The sequence below is a fragment of the Eubalaena glacialis genome, chromosome 8 (assembly GCF_028564815.1).
Source record: "Eubalaena glacialis isolate mEubGla1 chromosome 8, mEubGla1.1.hap2.+ XY, whole genome shotgun sequence".
NCBI classification, from domain to species: Eukaryota; Metazoa; Chordata; class Mammalia; order Artiodactyla; family Balaenidae; genus Eubalaena; species Eubalaena glacialis.
The window spans coordinates 68286779-68306136 of NC_083723.1; the positions used below are offsets into that span (position 1 = coordinate 68286779).

Here is a 19358-nt window from a genome sequence, read left to right on the forward strand (position 1 = left end):
GATGGAATGTCCTATAAATATCAATTAAGTCCATTTTCTTTAATGTATCATTTAGAGCTTGTGTTTCCTTATTTATTTTCTTTTTGGATGATCTGTCCATTGGTGAAAGTGGGGTGTTATAATCCCCTACTATGGGTTGAGAATCTGCCTGCCAATGCAGGGGACACGGGTTCGAGCCCTGGTCTGGGAAGATCCCACATGCCACGGAGCAACTAGGCCCAGAGCCACAACTACTGAGCCTGCGCGTTTGGAGCCTGTGCTGCGCAACAAGAGAGGCCGCGACAGTGAGAGGCCCGCGCACCACGATGAAGAGTGGCCCCCGCTCGCCGCAACTAGAGAAATCCCTCGCACAGAAACGAAGACTCAACACAGCCAAAAATAAATTAATTAATTAATTAAAAAAAAAATCCCCTACTATGATTGTGTTACTGTCGATTTCCCCTTTTATGGCTGTTAGCATTTGCCTTATGTATTGAGGTGCATGTTGGGTGCATAAATATTTACAATTGTTATATCTTTTTCTTGCATTGATCCCTTGATCATTATGTAGTATCCTTCTTTGTCTCTTGTAATAGTCTTTATTTTAAAGTCTATCTTGTCTGATATGAGAATTGCTACTCCAGCTTTCTTTTGATTTCCATTTGCATGGAATATCTTTTTCCATCCCCTCACTTTCAGTCTGTATGTGTCCCTAGGTCTGAAGTGGGTCTCTTGTAGACAGCATATAGATGGGTCTTGTTTTTGTATCCATTCAGCCAATCTATGTCTTTTGGTTGGAGCATTTAATCCATTTACATTTAAGGTAATTATCAATATGTATGTTCCTATTACCATTTTCTTAATTGTTTTGGCTTTTATTTTGTAGGTCTTTTCCTTCTCTTGTGTTTCCTGCCTAGAGAAATTCCTTTAGCATTTGTTGTAAAGCTCGTTTGGTGGTGCTGTGTTCTCTTAGCTTTTGCTTGTCTGTAAAGGTTTTAATTTCTCTGTCGAATCTGAATTAGATCCTTGCTGGGTAGAGTAATCTTGGTTGTAGGTTTTTCCCTTTCATCACTTTAAATATGTCCTGCCACTCCTTTCTGGCTTGCAGAGTTTCTGCTGAAAGATCAGCTGTTAACCTTATGGGGATTCCCTTGTATGTTATTTGTTGTTTTTCCCTTGCTGCTTTTAATATTTTTTCTGTGTATTTAATTTCTGATATTTTGCTTAATATGTGTCTTGGCGTGTTTCTCCTTGGATTTATCCTGTGTGGGACTCTCTGCACTTCCTGGAGTTAACTATTTCCTTTCCCATATTAGGGAAGTTTTCAACTATAATCTCTTCAAATATTTTCTCAGTCCCTTTCTTTCTCTCTTCTTCTTCTGGGACCCCTATAATTCGAATGTTGGTACGTTTAATGTTGTCCCAGAGGTCTCTGAGACTGTCCTCAATTCTTTTCATTCTTTTTTCTTTATTCTGCTCTGCAGTAGTTATTTCCAGTATTTTATCTTCCAGGTCACTTATCTGTTCTTCTGCCTCAGTTATTCTGCTATTGATTCCTTCTAGAGAATTTTTAATTTCATTTATTGTGTTGTTCATCATTTTTTGTCTGCTCTTTAGTTCTTCTAGTTCCTTGGTAAACGTTTCTTGTATTTTCTCCATTCTATTTCCAAGATTTTGGATCATCTTTACTATCATTATTCTGAATTCTTTTTCATGTATACTGCCTATTTCCTCTTCATTTGTTAGGTCTGGTGGGTTTTTACCTTGCTCCTTCATCTGCTGTGTGTTTCTCTGTCTTCTCATTTTGCTTAGCTTACTGTCTTTGGGGGTCTCCTTTTTGCAGGCTGCAGGTTCGTAGTTCCCGTTGTTTTTGGTGTCTGCCCCCAGTGGCTAAGGTTGGTTCAATGGGTTGTGTAGGCTTCCTGGTGGAGGGGACTAGTGCCTGTGTTCTGGTGGCTGAGGCTGGATCTTGTCTTCCTGGTGGGTAGGTCCGTGTCTGGTGGTGTGTTTTGGGGTGTCTGTGACCTTATTATGATTTTAGGTAGCCTCTCTGCTAATGGGTGAGGTTGTGTTTCTGTCTTGCTGGTTGTTTGGCATAGGGTGTCCAGCACTGTAGCTTGCTGGTCGTTGAGTGGAGCTGGGTGTTGGCGTTGAGATGGAGATCTCTGGGAGATTTTCGCCATTTGATATTACATGGAGCTGGGTGGTCTGTGGTGGACCAAAGTCCTGAACTCGGTTCTCCCACCTCAGAGGCACAGGCCTGATGCCCGGCTGGAGCACCAAGACCCTGTCATCTACACGGCTCAGAATAAAAGGGAGAAAAAAAAAAAGAAAGAAAAAATAAAATAAAATAAAGTTATTAAAATAAAAAATAAAAGATAATTATTAAAAATAAAAAAACAATTTTAAAGTAATAAAAGAAAAGAAAGAATGAAAGAAAGAAGAGAGCAAGCAAACCAAAAAACAAATCCACTAATGATAACAAGCGCTAAAAACTATACTAAAAATACCAAGAAAAACCAAAAAGATGGACAGACAGAACCCTAGGACAAATGGTAAAAGCAAAGCTATACAGACAGAATCACACACAGAAGCATACACATGCACACTCACAAAAAGAGAAAAAGGAAAAAAAATATATATATATCGTTGCTCCCAAAGTCCACCTCCTCAATTAGGGATGATTCGTTGCCTATTTAGGTATTCCACAGATGCAGGGCCCATCAAGTTGATTGTGGAGATTTAATCTGCTGCTCCTGAGGCTGCTGGGAGAGATTTCCCTTTCTCTTCTTTGTTCGCACAGCTCCCGGGGTTCAGCTTTGGATTTGGACCCGCCTCTGCCTGTAAGTCGCCTGAGGGCGTCTGTTCTTTGCTCAGACAGGATGGGGTTAAAGGAGCAGCTGATTCAGGGGCTCTGGCTCACTCAGGCCGGGAGGAGGGAGGGGTACGGATTCGGGGCGAGCTTGGGGCGGCAGAGGCTGGTGTGACGTTGCACCAGCCTTAGGTGCACCCTGTGTTCTCCCGGGGAAGTTGTCCCTGGATCACGGTACCCTGGCAGTGGCAGGCTGCACCGGCTCCCGGGAGGGGAGGTGTGGATAGTGACCTGTGCTTGCACACAGGCTTCTTGGTGGCTGCAGCAGCAGCCTTAGCGTCTCATGCCCGTCTCTGGGGTCCGCGCTGATAGCCGCAGCTCGCGCCCGTCTCTGGAGCTCGTTTAGGCGGCGCTCTGAATCCCCTCTCCATGCTCACCGCAAAACAAAGAGGCAAGAAAAAGTCTCTTGCCTCTTCGGCAGCTCCAGACCTTTTCCCGGACTCCCTCCCGGCTAGCTGTGGTGCACTAGCCCCTTGAGGCTGTGTTCACGCCGCCAATCCCAGTCCTCTCCCTGCGATCCCACCGACCCCCGAGCCTCAGCTCCCAGCCCCCGCCCGCCCCGGCGGCTGAGCAGACAAGCCTCTCGGGCTGGTGAGTGCTGGTCGGCACCGCTCCTCTGTGCGGGAATCTCTCCGCTTTGCCCTCCGCACCCCTGTTGCTACGCTCTCCTCCGTGGCTCCGAAGCTTCCCCCCTCCGCCTCCCGCAGTCTCCGCCCACGAAGGGGCTTCCTAGTGTGTGGAAACCTTTCCTCCTTCACAGCTCCCTCCCACTGGTACAGGTCCCGTCCCTGCTCTTTTGTCTCTGTTGTTTCTTTTTTCTTTTGCCCTACCCAGGTACGTGGGGAGTTTCTTGCCTTTTGGGAAGTCTGAGGTCTTCTGCCAGAGTTCAGTAGGTGTTCTGTAGGAGTTGTTCCAGACGTAGATGTATTTCTGATGTATCTGTGGGGAAGAAGGTGATCTCCACATCTTACTCTTCCGCCATCTTGAAGCTCGGATCTGCTCTTCATTTATTAGAATGTAGGGAAACTGTAGGATGAGGAATGAGTGACTCAGTGAAGTCAATGAAAAATTATTTTTCTTAAATGTGATGAGACCCCTCTTTCTTTTTTCTTCTCCAGTTAATGGTAACTGTGTTTTTGGGGAATTTCTTTTAGAGTTACTGATTGTATCAGTCAAGGGTCACTTGCAGAGCACAGAATTCACACTTTATCTTTCTGGTTTTCCTTGCCATACTTCCCACTGCCCCCCTTTTAAACCAGTCATTGAAGTTATGTTATTTTTGGCTGTTTTTATTTTTGTATTTGTGATGTACCTAGCTAGTATATGTGTTTTGCAAATGCTATTGCTGTTATTTATAATGTTTGTCTTATCAAAAATTTTACGTATTCAGTGATCCTCAAATTCTGCGCCGTGGAACATAGATTTGGGGAATTGACCTGAAATTTCTATACTGTCTTTAAACAAAGGTTAACTTCTCCCACTTTATGGAAAAAAATATAATGCATAGTTTTTCCAGTTCTACCCCTCCTTCTCCCTTAACCTCCACTTGGTGTGAATGTTATGTGCTTGTGTATAAAATTCTCTATTGAATTAAGTAGCAAATGGTGATAATTCATAGTCATCTGCCAAGAATCCTTTTTCTTCTTGGTGATTTAGTCCCTAACTATGTTTGAAAATTACTTTACTTAAATCTCTTGATATAAAAATTTTGTTTTAATGGTGGCATCTATTCTTATAAACGCAAATTCAGAAGAGTAATGATAAAGCAAATCAGGCAATCAGATTGTAAGATAGTATCTAAATATTTACATGCTATTAGTATATGAGAAATATATACATGTATATAAAACAATGGAAGTCAGCCTTTTGGAAAAAATCTTGAGTTTGGTGAATCTTCCAAGAAGCCCAATGAACTAAGGATTGTCAGGTGATGCAACTTGCACTTGCCGAGCAGGTGTTCTGAGTTGGCTTAAAAAGGGAGGCTACATTTCTTGGCTCCCTTTTTCCAGCTCACAGAACTTGCTAGCTCCTGGTTTTGCCACCAGGTAGACTCCATCTCAGTACACCTTCAGAACGCTGGCATGTCTAACTGTAAGTTAAGTGTAACTGTAACTTAACTATAACTATGAAGTGTTCTGTACACATTAGGTGACCTGACTTAAAAGTGCTGGGCCACTCCGTGGATTCTTTTCTCCTGTGCCCTGCACCCTGGGAGAGTTACAGAGTGAAAGCTTTCTTTCTCTCACAGAGTTGTAGTCCTGGTGGTGCATTTTGGGATTAGTAAGTAGAAGAACGCTGTGGGAATTTAGGGCGGGGGAAGTTCACTCTGAAACTGCGTTGCCCAGGGAAGGCTTTATGAAGTGTGTGGCATAATGAATTAATTTGATTTTAAAGGATGTGTTATTCACATGGAGCAAGAATAGTTCGCTTTGTGGAAACTTACCTTTGCTTTTAGAAAGAAACCCAATTAAGTGCTGAGGGTCACCATATGCCTTTTAAAAAAATGTTTCGGTCTTGAGATGTAGAACTCGAGGGGAATTTCTTTGCTCTTAAAGGAGAGGATAGAGGCATTTCATGCTGGCTCATCTTCTCCAATAGTGTTTGTCCTACCCCACCTTTCTCAGAATATAGACCCAAAGGGAGGGAATCTTCTGAGACTCTTAGCACTGTCATCAATCTTAGGTTGGTTAGCAGTCTGTTTTCTTCTTGTTAATTGAACAGCAAAGAACACTCACTAATTGAGGATTTTAACGAGATTACAAATTCTTATGGATAAAAATAGCATTGGTGGTTACAAGTAGTCAGCTGAAGTTAAGAGTTATCAGTCTTGCTTTGGGAAACAAGGTGACCAACTAACTGGTTTCAGGAAAACTACCTCTCCTATTCCAGTGATTAGTTAATAAAATTATTCCTGACAGTGGCAGGCCAAGAAGCTCAGGCAGTTACATATTTCGAGACAGAGAACCCATTGTCCAAAGATCTCAGAAGAGCCTTTGCAAACACACAGAAAGGATTTAGAACAATTTGCATAAATCTCCCCATGGATAGCGACATGGCTGCAGTATTGGGGGGTGGTTCCAGGAACCCCTCCTTGGCTGTATCATGGGGTGACGCTGTGCTTGTTGAGAATTCAGTCTCCTGACGGTTTTTGCCAGCAGGATGGGGTGATGGGACGCTGAATAAGCCTACTGTTTGGTTCCACATAAGGACTCTTTTGTGTTGGCCATGTTCAAGTTTGTCTTCTTTTTCCCCAATGATGTTTTTGGACTTTGTGGGCTGGAGAATTAAGCACAACACCTATTCTAAGCTAATCTGTCAAACTTTGCTCTGAAAGGTAACCATAGCCCCTTGTATTCTAGAATGTGGTAAATAGTAGTCATACAAATGGAGACAGGATTTTTTTTCGTTGAAGTATAGTTGATTTACATTATTAGTTTCAGGTGTACAACGTTGCTATTCAATATTTTTTAGAGATTATACTCCATTTAAAGTTATTACAAAACAATGGTTATATTTCTCAATGCTGTATAATTGGAGACTTCTGGTTTCTTAAAAGTCGGAGAGAGGAGGAGACTGCTTGGCGTGACCAGATAGCTGGGCATTCACGCCTGTCCATTGTGGAACTGTGGGAAGTAATTCCCTTCTGTTAATATTGTTTGCCTTGCTCACTAACTTCTCTAAGAACTATGTTCTCTTGCATAGTTAACGAACAAGTTGTACTTTAATATTTGCCCATGAAAGGTGTGGGTCACTCTGGAGTGTAGTTTAAAATGCCAGGTGGTTACAAATCTGTTTCAACTTTTCTTTTTTTCTTATTCAATTTGGGAAAAAAATGGTATATATTAAACACTACACATTAGGAGCTTTACTGGTTTCTTGCACGGAATGTTATCATTCTAGAAGCCACATAAGGAGTCTAATTTAAAATTCAGAGAGTAGTTTATGCACTGGGGAAGTTTAGTGCCTTAAGTGTAAAAATGAAATCCACTGATTTCTAACCTGGAGTTTATTTTCTTTCAGTCTGCTAGCTTGATTTCTCAGCTTTGTTCTAATAATATAAACATTTTTATGTTTATTTATAGGTGGCTTTAACCAAGAGAGCAGATCCAGCCGAACTTAGAACAATATTTTTGAAGGTCAGTATAAAGGAATCTGTTTTGTTTTTTGTTTGATTTGTGTTCTGTAACTTTGAAGATTATTTTTGAGCAGCTCTTAATTTCATTGTTATATTTTTAAAAAATCCCCCAAAGTATCTTAAGACTTATAAAAGAGATCCTTTACAGTTATATCTTTTTTTAAAATGTATCAGATCCTTGTAGGCGACTGTTTGTGATGGCCGCATGGTTTATATTTTACTTTTTTTTGTCTCACATGGTATTAGGTATTGAAACAGAGTTGCTGGGGGATTTAGTCTCACAACCCATTTACCTTTCCAGGATTGACTTGTGCAGTTTGATGATACTAATGCTTTTCCTCCTAAGAAGTTTAAAGCTCTTTGTAAACATCTTAGTAATCCTTCTTTCATCCAAAGGGGACTAGCCTTGTCTCTCCTTAGAGCATTGTTGTTGCTGTCATCATCATCATCTTCATCATATCATTTTACTTCAACTGTGGTGCCCTTGAGGAGGCCCCAGTATGAGTAATAGTAGATACTACATCACAACAGACACCACACAAGTTTATTTCCGTAGTTTCTTATGCTTGCACCTACTTTGTGATATTAGGCACTGAGTGATTAATACTCTAATAAAAGCCTACCTCAGGTCCCAAACACTGGACCACTTTTAAGGTTATTTAACTGGCAATGCAGTACTAAAAAAAGAAAGAAAAAGCCGCTTTTGTAAAGAAAATTTTAAAAAATATATATGTGGACCTTTTCTAAACATGGTGAAAAGGTAGCTGTGCTATATATAAAGAGGATCAAGCCTTCAAGTGAGAAACTTATTATACCGCTATGTATCACATATATGGCTTAGGAAGTTATTAATTCTGTGAGCATCACTTTCCTCATCAAACTGTGTCACTATTAAAAAATTGAGGAGTCAAGGAATTTGAATACTGATAGGATTATTTGATATTAAAGAATTGTTACTAATTGATTTTTTAGGCCAGGTAATGGTATTCCGAATATGGGAACTATAGAGTCTTTTTCTTTTAGAGATGTACACTGAAGTATTTACAGATGAGATTATGATATCTGAGATTTGCTTTTAAATAACCCAGTTTTGGTGAGGTAGGAGAAGTAGGCAGTATGATGATAATTTTTGCAATTGGGAAATGGAATATTGGGTTTATTATACTATTCAGTCTACTTTGTATATATTGGTATATGAACATTTTCATAATGTCATAAAAATTTGTAAAGATTCAATGAAAAAACTTATTTGAAAGTGATATGCATTAGATATGCACGTGATATGCATAAGATATTGATTCAGTAAATGCTTGAAATTAAATAATTCAGAAAAAGAGACAGACTCCAAGAGAAAATGGTTAAAAATATGAGCAAAATATGAGAAAAAAAAATTTGTCAGGTGGATTGTATTATATATAAGAAAGCAGAATTCTTTATAAATTTGTTTTTTGCCCAGAAAGGTCAATACAGTGTAGAGATTCTAAGGTGGAAAAGAATTCTGGATAGTGAAAGTCCAGAAAACAGAAACACATTTCTTTCTCACCTAGACTAGTGTTTGTTGCTATGCACATTGGGCCCCCCCATGATTGGGCTGAGGTGTGTATGAGTGAACCATAGACATTTTAAAGGTGTGTATTTAAGGTCTACTCTTATGATGTAATTCTGGAAGACCACTTGCACGTGAGTGGGTTGCTAAAGAACCTAGAGAGATGCATAAAACTTGTTAACTCTAGCTGGCAAAGTCATAATCATTCCTTGAACTCAGGATCTGTGTACTTCCGTTTTCTAAACCAGCAATAGCTGTGGGCATCCTTCTCACAGGAAATGGGAACAACTTAGAGTGTCTCAGTAGATGGTGCATCTTGGATACTTACTGCTTTTGATGTGATCCAGTGCAAAGGCTCCATGTAAAAGCTGTGCCCACCTTTTGATGGCACGTGGTGGCTGGTGAGGCTGGGTTAAGATTCTGCTTTGGAACAACGTATCTTTTCCAGCTGCCACATCTCAGTAGCAGGCACGTCTTTACTGGAGACAAATGAGGTTGGTCAGGTAGACCCAAGGAGGGTAGCAGTCCATACAGAGTTCTGGAGAGCCGCCTGTGGGGCTTCTGTGTCAGTGGGCCTGAAGGCTGGGGCGGAATCTTTGGGACCAGATAGGGGAGTGCTGTCTTCCCTTGGCGTGGCTGGGACTGCGTGGCTTTTGAGTGAGAGTTCCATATGACTTAGAGTCCGAGAGGATGATGTGGGGCAACTGTCCCCGAAGAAAACAGTGGTCAGCAGTTTCTGGAAGGGATTGTGGATCTGGCAGAGGTTCGGGTGATCTCATCAGGCTTGGGTAGTGTGGTACCAACACAAATCCACCTTGGCTCCGCATGCTGAGGATCTCTTGTTTACTCTCTGCCGCAGACGCTGTTATGGGGGAAGAATAGGGAGCGAGGCGCCTGGGGGCTGGACCAGGCGTGTCTCTGCTGGGGCTGGGCTTTTCAGTTCAGCTTGGATCAGCAGTGAGCATGCTGTAAACCTGACTGCTTTGCTGACTTTCTATGACTCTTTCCTGACTTTCCTTATTTATAAATATCCCAACCTTCTCTCTGCTAAACTAGTTAGATGATTCTTCTGTAGCTTAGGGGAGGTGGAGAGAAGCTTCACTGTACCCTTTGGACCAGATGTGCTGGTAACAGGGGAGTGGCAGCTGTGAAGAACAGAGAGAGCTAGCAGAACCAAAACAGATAAGGAAAGAGGGGTCCTGGAGGGCTAAAATGTGCCCAATTCTGGCTTATTTTAGTTTTTTGAAAAGAGTTAAAATCAATTCCACTTCGTTTTTTGAAGCTGCTTACTGTATGTTAAGTACAGTGTCAGGTGTTGGGGATATAAAGATGCATAAATCATGGCTCCTGCCCTTAACTCTCTCACTGTGTGTGTGTTGAAGTGTAAAAAAATAATATGGTTGATCTGCGTTATATAGCATTAATTAGCAGGGAGATGATGTGGGGCTAATTACATCTTTCTAGAGAGGGTCATTAAAAGTTGCGGCAGGTGGTGATATTTGAGCTGGTATTTATCAGATGGAGAAGCTGGAGGAGGGTTGTGGAGCAAAGGAAGACCGTTCCAGGCAAAGGAAATAGCATGACCAAAGCAAAGAGCTCTAAGAGCGCCAGGTGTGGCAGTGGCCTGCAGCATAGGGTCTTAGGCAATGGTACTAGAATGGTAGGCAAGGTGGAACTTGGCATAAAGCATCCCCAGCCTAAGGTGTTTGAATGTTTTTATGCAGGCTTTTCTAGTGATATGTGGCAGGTAATGTTTTGTCTGGATGTAGAAGTTGAGGTCTAGGTGTAGTCAGTTTTGTTTCTAACCTAAACGCTGACATGGGGTTTTCCTCTGCCTAACACTTTCCGTGCCGCTTCATGTTAAACAGGTGTGTATTTGAGTGCTTACAGTTTAAATAAAACCCCATGGAAATTTGCAGTGAGTGGGATGTGCAGAAAAAGGAGACCAGATTTACAGGCATGCAGAAGGTAAAAAAAATCTTAAGTCAGCACAGTCAAGGGTCACTTGTGTGGTTAAAGCAAATGCCACAGGAAATGGGAGGAGGGAGCAGTCCCTGTGGTGGGGAGAGGTCAGAGAAGGCTCCTTGGAGAGGGAACTTGAGGAGCCCCGGGGTCGCGTGGGAGCTGGAAGGCACTGAGGAGGGCAGCTGAGGCTTCTGGGAAACAGGACTACATTGGAGGGAAGGCCTGGAGGTGGGTTTGGGAGCAAACAGCCTCCAGATTAAAGGATTCCTGCTCATTCTTCAAATGTTTATTTAAATTCAACTTTGTGCCAAGGAGTCTGCCAAGTATTACAGGGTGTGGGTGACAAAATTAGAAAGAGAATTGGGAGTTTGCTATTTCTGCTAAGCAATAGGAAGCCATTGAAGGTTTTCTGAGTTATCCAGCGACATGGAGTGTGGATCTGAGATTTGATTGGTGCAGCAAGACCATGGGTTAGGCAGCTATGGATGTAATTCTGGTGTGAGACCCTAATAACTTGATGAGGGTTTTGGTAGCAGGGAGAATGGAGAATGGGCAAGTTAAAGACATTTTGAAGGACCATTTGATTGAAATGACTGATCTTGTATTCTTTGTCAACAAAAGCGTAATATATACTTTAAAAAATGTTTGTAGGCAAAATTGGAAAAAATAATTCCTTCTTTGAAAAACTTTTTTCTTAATGGCAAAACAGTTCCTATTTTTTAAAAATTTAAAAGGCAGATGTGTATAAAGGAATGTAACTTGTTATCCATATATATTTATGTCTATATGTTTATATATACATGTATCCATTTCCCTCTCCCTGTTTCTGTCTCTGTGTATGAATATAATTATTTTCCTTAACAGGAGGAAAAATACTGTTTTGTATCCATTTTTTCCCTCACCTAAGATGTTATGAATACCTTTTCCTATAATTGAAAGCATTTCTGCATTATTTTTATTGCTATCATATTACTGTATATGGCTGTTTTACCATAATTTATCTAGCCACTCCCTATTATTGGATGTTTAGTTGTCTTCTCTGCTCTGCTGTTATAACAACACTGTAATGAATACCCTTAAAACTACATTTTTGCATATAGCTAGCATTTTCTTAGGATAAATTCATAGAAGTGGCATCTTTGGATTAAAGAGTGGGTTTACAACACTTTAAGGCTTTTGGTTCTTGGCACACTGCCTTTCAAGAAGATTGTATCAGTACGCATTTTTGGGAGTATGGAAGTTTTCATTTCTCCACATTACGACGTCAACTCAGATTATTGAAAAAAATACAGCAGCAGCAACAAAAAACCTTTCTGCCAACTTGTTGGTTGAAAAATGTATCTTCTTTTAAATTTTTATCAACAGTAATATATTTTTCTGTATTAACTTTGTGATAATTGTACTTAAAATTTTTTGTTATAATTTACAAATATACAGAAAATAGAGTAGTACAGTAAACACCCACATAACCACCACTTAATTTAAATTAATATTTGTCATATAGTTTCACATATATATATTTAATGACATATTTCAGTGTAAGTTAGCTGTCACCATGATTCAGCCGAAATACTTTGGCATACAGCTCCAAATAATAACAGTTTCCCTCATGGCCATAATATATATCATTGTGCACTTAATAAAATTAATAGTAATTCCTTAATAACATAAAATACTTGATCCATATGGAAATTCTTAATTATACTTTATTCCACCCCTATAACAGGGAATCAGGGTGAAGAATGGTCAGACGTAGTGATCAGGTGTGCACAGCATTTCTCAGTGGCTGGAAAATTCAAGGAGAATTTGGCCTTCAGCCCTCGGATATGAATGATTTGTGGCAAAAATGGGTGGCTGGATGATTATAGTTCTGGTGTGTTCACAGTTGATTGACTATTTTGTTCCACCAGTGGTGAGCAGGCCAGTTAGGCCCCCTGGCCTCTGAGCATACAGTGTAGTGACACATTCCTTTCCTTTGCTACTGTATTCATTGGGTGTGGTGGTCTTCATGTTGACAGCTGGTTTATTAGTCTTCATGTTGACAGCTGGTTTATTAGTCAGGGTTCTCCAGAGAAACAACCAGTAGGACATATCTCCATCTTTAGCTCTAGCTATTTATCTATCTAATGAGATTTATTATGAGGAATTGGCTCACACCATCCATTTTAGAGGCTGAGAAGTCCCATGATATACTGTCTGCAGGCTGGAGACCCAGGAAAACCTGTGTTGTAATTCAGTCCCAGTCTGAAGGCCTGAGAACCAGGGGAGCTGATGATGTAAATCCCAGCCTGAGGGCCAGAGAAGATAGGTCCCAGCTCAAGCAATGGGGAAGGAAAAAAGGTGTGAATTTTTCTTTCCTCCACCTTTTATTCTATTCGGTCCCCAACGGATTGGATGAAGCCCATCCATATTGGGGAGGAAAATCCACTTTACTGAGGCCACAGATTGAAATGCCAGTCTCATCCAGAAACACCTTCACAGACACACCCAGAAACAATGATTAATCTGGGCACCTGTTGGCCAAGTTGACACATAAAATTAACTGTCACAATTAGTATTTTACTAGGTTGTGCAAGGAATCCTAAAAGCCTTCCCATTTTATAAGTATATATGTTTAATCATATTAAAAGTTCCAAAAATTGTAAGGGAGAGAAGCTTCAGGTCATTTGTAAAATGTATTACCAAAGAAGGATTAAATGACATTTCAAAGATGTGGTAGCTGTAAGGTATAGTCCACTCCCCAGACAGGGACCCTCTGTCCATCAATCTAAGGAAAACCTTGACATGTTTACTTTAATCACAGGCAGACCACCCCAGCCTTGGTGCTGAGCTGGTTTTTAAACTGCAGAAAACTGTGTTCTTTGTGTGCAAATTAACATGTTCTTACATTTAGGAGATGATTTATCACCTCTAAAAAAATGAGGCAGATAAAATATCTGAGATTTTTAAATGTGAACTGTTTATTGAGGGTTAAATGAAGTGCACAGATCATAAATGTACAGCTCCATGAATGTTCACAAAGTGAGTACACCCGTGTGCCCAGCACCTCCGAAGCTCTCTGATGCCCTTTCTAGTTAATACCCGCTGCTTCCAAGAGTAACTAGTTGTCTGACTTCTGTCACCATATATTAGTTCGCCTGGTTTTCAACTTTATATAAATAGAATAATACAATATGTATTCTTGTGTCTAGTTTCTTTCACTCTTGCTTTTATTTGTAAGATTCATCCATGTTGTCGTGTGTAGTTGGTATTAGTTTATTCCATTGTGTGAATATACCACAGTTCATTTAAACATTCTACTGTTGACATTTGAGTTATTTTCCATTTCTTCACTATTCAAAATAATGCTGCTGTGGGGTGGGACCAGCTTAGCGCTGTGGCCCCGATCCAACCCCTCTGGCCCCAATCCAGCCTCTAACCAAGGTACACACATGGGGGAAAAAGTGAAACCCGTACAGAAATGCAGCCCTAAAGCCCTCAGGCCCTGACCATGTCCCAAACCAAGGCAGAGCCTGCTGTCATACCCAAGAGAAACCCAGCTCCCACCCCCAATAGAGCTGTGATGGCCACTGAGCAGAGAAGCCCTGGCTTGCACATGGCTCTGGCTCTAGCCTCTCCAACTCCAGCTCCACCTCCTACCAAGGCGGTAGCTGCCAGTACACCCTGGAGAAGACGCAGCCCGTGCTCACATCAGATCTGTCTCTCTCACCAAAGCCACCGGGCACGTGCAGACTGCATATGGATGCTCCAAGGACACGCCTTCAAGGCCAGGAGAGGTAATTGTTTCACCTAATTTCATAGACACAGAGAAAGTTAAACAAAATGAGAAGACAGAGGAAAATGTTTCAAATGAAAGAACAAGGAAAAAAAAACCTGGAAAAAAAGACTAATGAAACAGAGATAAGTAATTTACTTGATAAAGAGTTCAAAGCATTAGTACTAAGAATCTTAACTGAACTGGGGAAAAGAATAGATGAACACAGTGAGAATTTTAATAAAGAACTAGAAAATATAAAAAAAGAACCAGCCAGCACTGGAGAATTCAATAACTGAAATGAAAAAAAAATACACTGGAGGGAATTAACAAGAGATGAGGTGATATAGAACATATAAGTTATCTGGAAGATAGAGTAATGGAAATTGCCCAATAAGAAGAGCAAAAAGTAAAACATTGTAAAAAGTGAGGATAGTTTAAGAAGCTTCTGGGACAACATCAGGTGTACTAACATTTGCATTTTAGGGGTCCCAGAAGGAGAAAAGAGAAAGGAGTAGAGAGGGTATTTGATGAAATTATGGCTGAAAACTTCCCAGATATCCAGGTACAGGAAGCACAGAGGGTTCCAAACAAGATGAACCCAAAGAGACCCACACCAAGACATATACTTAAAATGGCAAAAGGTAAAGATAGAGAATTTTAAACGCAGCAAGAGAAAAACAAAGTCACATACAAGGGAACCGCCATAAGGCTGTCAGCTGATTTTTCTGCAGAAACTTTGCAGGCCAGAAGGGAGTGGCATGATATATTTAAAGTGCCGAAAGGGAAGAACTTACAACCTGGGATACTCTACCCAGCAAGATTATCATTCAAAATTGAAGGAGAAATAAAGAGCTGCTCGGACAAGCAAAAACGAAAAGAGTTAATCAATACTAAGCTGACCTTACAAGAAGCATTAAAGGGTCTCCTTTAAGTGAAAAAGAAAAAGCTCCAATAAGAAATTATAGGAAGGGAAAAATCCCACTGGTAAAGGCAAGTATATAGTAAAGGCTGTAGATCAGCCACTTAAATAAGCTAGTATAAAGGCTAGAAGCCAAAAATTGTAAAATTAACTAAACTACAATAAACAGTTAAGAGATAGACATGAAGATGTAAAATATGACCTCAAAAACAAAATGTGGCAGGGAGGAATAGAAAATGTAGATCTTTTAGAATGTGTTTGAACTTACATGACTTAATCAGTTGAAAACAAGTAGATATAGGTCAACATATATGAACTCCATGGTAACCACAAATCAAAAAACCTACAGTAGATACGCAAAAACTAGAGTGAAGGGAACAGAAATATATCACTAAAGAAAATCATCAAACAACAAGGGACAAGACTAAAAGAAGAAGAAAAGAACAGAGAACAACTATAATACAAAACAAGCAGAAAACAGGTAACAAAATGACAAATAACATACTTATCAAAATAATATTGCTGTGGACATTAAAATGCTAAAGCATGGGGTTTTTGTTTTTGTTTTTTGGTGTGAAATTGCTGGGTCTCTGCTTACGTGTACGTTCAGTTATAGTAGATATTGCCAAGCAGTTTTCTAAAGTGCTTCACCAGTCGCATTTGCTTCACATTTTGCAAACATTGGTTATTTCTTTTTAATTATCTTGTGTATGAGTAGTGGTATCGCACTGTAGTTTTATTTTCCGTTTTCGGTGGAATTTTTTTAGGGGTCGGTAGCTTGACAGTGATTCTAAAGATCATTTGGGGAAAATCAAAGAGTGATTATGGCCAAGAAGACTTGCAAGAGAAAAGTAATGCAATGTTTTGTTTTATTTTTATTGGAGTATAGTTGATTTACAATGTTGTGTTAGTTGCAGGTGTACAGCAAAGTGAATCAGTTATACATATACATATATCCACTCTTTTTTTTAGATTCTTTTCCCATGTGGGTCATTACAGAGTACTGAGTAGAGTTCCCTGTGCTATACAGTAGGTCCTTATTAGTCATCTGTTTTATATATAATAGTGTGTACATGTCAATCCCAGTCTCCCAATTTATCCCTCCCCCCGTTCCCCCCTTGGTAATCATAAGTTTGTTTTCTACATCCATGACTCTATTTCTGTTTTGTAAGTAAGTTCACATTCATTCAGCAGATATTTATTGAATATGTTTCACTATCTGCCAGGCAACAGTCTGGAACTTCAGGATATAGCAGTGAGAAAGGAAAAAAGTCCTGTCCTGGCAGAGCTTTCCCTCTAGTTATAGCAATTAAGATGCATGTAATCTTGCAAGAGTAGACAGGTCAATGCCTAGGATAGACCTGAAACATTTCCTGCTTCAGTGATGACAGGAGCTGTCATCCCATCCTGGCATTCTCCCATGGAGTTTGGTCAGAGTACGTCTTGACCTTAGGAAGCCATTGACGACTGATCAGAAGTGGTACTGAAGATGGACTTGCTTGCCAAGCCTTTCCCTGGTGACCATATGATAATTTAGTATGTGGTAAACATTACATCCTAAATGGGGGAAGAGAGAATGATTTGATGTATGATCCTAGGACAACCAAGAGAGTAAGTAGAAAAGACTCAAGGTGGAGGATCCTTTCTTCAGACCACATAGAAAAACAAAGTACCAATAATGTACTGAAACTTAAAGGTAAAAGATAAACCTATTCAAGAAAAGCTAGGAGAAAACGTGGGTGAATATTTAGTCTTGAGATGAGGAAGAACTAGTTTCTAAACTTAGAAGTAATGGAGGAAATTGCAAAGGAGATAAAAATCTACAGATTCAATTATATAAAAATATTAAACTCGAATAATATTTACAACAAGTATGATAGAAAAGGGGGAAAAGGCTATGTTCTCACACTGTTGGTGAGACTGTAATTGATACAGTCTTTCTGGAGAGCAGTGTGTTAATAAGTATCAAGAGCCTTAAAGATGCTCTCCTTTGACTCAACAATTTCTCTTCCCAGAGTCTAGCCTTTGAAAGTTGCCAGGAATTCGGACAAATGTTACATACAAAGCTGGTTACCTTAGCTTTTTTAAAAAATACCCCGAACTGGAGATAATCCAGTAATAATCTAATAATGTCTACTGATGGGAGAAGAGTTAAACTGTGTTTTTAAATAAATGAATTATTCACTACTATAAGCGAACATAGGTATAATTCTAAATCATAGGATTGCTGTAATTAACAGTGACATTTCCTTTATATTTCAGTCTTGTTTTGCCTCAGATAGGAAGATCAAAGTATAATCCTTCTACGTTTGCAAAAAGCCAAATGCATTGCTAACTGAAGAATAGTAAGATTAGTGGGCCATCTTTGAGCTTTTCTTTTGCACTGTGCTAAAAAATGTTAAACAAAAACCAATAATCTAGAACATTTATAAAATACCTGTTGTGTATAGGGCATTGTGCTAAGTGTGTTACATGATTGTTCATTTATTTCTAGTATCAACCTTAAGAGCAGGTAGTGTTGTTATCCCCATTTTACAGGTGAGGAGCCAGAGGCCCAGAAAGCTTTAGTTACTTACCTGAGGCCCTACAGGTGGTTAGATGCAGAGGCAGAAGCAGAGCTCTCTGCAGCCCAGGCCCGACAGACTCTAAAGCCCGTAACTGAGTATCTAACCAAGAGCTTATCCCACATTGGAATGACTGAAATGTAGAAATGACAAGTGACTTTTTTTAAAAATTAATTAATTTTTTTTTATTTGTTTATTTTTGGCTGCGTTGGGTCTTCGTTGCTGTGCGTGGGTTTTCTCTAGTTGTGGCGCGCGGGCTTCTCATTGCGGTGGCTTCTCTTCTTGTGGAGCACGGGCTCTAGGTGTGCGGGCTTCAGTAGTTGTGGCTCTTGGGCTCTAGAGCTCAGGCTCAGTAGTTGTGGCGCACGGGCTTAGTTGCTCCGCGGCATGTGGGGTCTTCCCGGACCAGGGATCGAACCCGTGTCCCCTGCATTGGCAGGTGGATTCTTAACCACTGCACCACCAAGGAAGCCCCGACAAGTGACTTTTTAAAACAGTTTTAATTGGGATTAACTGCAGTTACAGAGGGAACAGAGGTGCTATCATTGCACCTCTGTTCACTGTGCTCTTCCATCACTGTGGCTCCTGTCACCCAACTAGCTCTCTTCTTATAGTTCATGGTCCTCATCTCTCCACCCCCCAAATCACTGTTTGATCCCAAGCATCAAGAGGCCCTCTCCTGCTCCATAGGGATATGTGTGATGCCCATGTTGTTTCTCAGCCTTTCCCACAGCCCCCGGTCCTCCACAGAACAGAAATGAGCAGGTTCCACTTATGTGAACTGGATCGTCTTGCAGGCAAGACCTGGGGGAACGCTGTGAAAAAGCATCACATGCCACCTTATTCTCTTTTTCTTTGGCCACACTGCATGGCATGTGGAACTTCCCTGACCAGGGATTGAACCTGTGCCCCCTGCAGTGGAAGTGTGGAGTCTTAACCACTGGACCACCAGGGAAATCCCACCACCTTATTCTTGTTGACCATTTCTGCTCTAGATGGAGAGGACACTAACCACAGCAGCATTTCTTCCCTGCTTCCATAAAATCTCACAGCAGCCCTGCTGTGAACAGTTTGCTCTCCAGCTTATCCTGTTTGCCATTCTTTTTTTTCAACATTGTTGCCTTTGAAACAGGAAAGGGGGCAAAAGAATTGGATTGTTTTCATTCATGATTTCAGAATTCTACTTTTTTTTTTTTTTAAAGCTACATGTTCTTGCTAAAGAACAAGACAAAATTTGTCCTTCCAAATTTCTGTAAACCTGGGTTTCTCAAGCTCAGCGCTGTCGACAGTTGGCTGGGTGACTCTGTTATTGGGGTGGAGGGTCGTCCTGTGCATTGTGGGTATTTAGCGGCATCCCTGGCCTGTACCAAGTAGAGGCCAGTTTCTGCTTCTGCCTCTCCCCCCAAGTTATGATACTCAGAATTGTCACCAGACACTGCCAGATGTCCCCTGTGGGGAAACATGAAAACAGAGGCAGCTCAGAGCTAGAGAACTCCACCCCAGAAAGTCAGGTAACGTACAGAGAAGGCTCGTCCTTGTGCATTGTGCTTGGCTATTGGGGACATTGGTGTTTGTAAGCTGGACAGTCAGGCTAAGCTGCCTGCAGTTGAGAACCGCTGGT

At 40.7% G+C, this 19358-nt stretch overlaps 1 protein-coding gene across 2 annotated transcripts in view; it reads left to right on the forward strand.

The window, feature by feature from the left end:
• SLC25A13 (solute carrier family 25 member 13) overlaps positions 1–19358 on the forward strand; it is a 203084-nt gene that overhangs the window by 24646 nt on the left and 159080 nt on the right. For both annotated transcript variants that reach the window (XM_061197766.1, XM_061197768.1), the window contains exon 2: positions 6934–6987. In XM_061197766.1, the coding sequence (XP_061053749.1) occupies positions 6934–6987 (54 nt within the window). The remainder of the gene's footprint in view (positions 1–6933; positions 6988–19358) is intronic.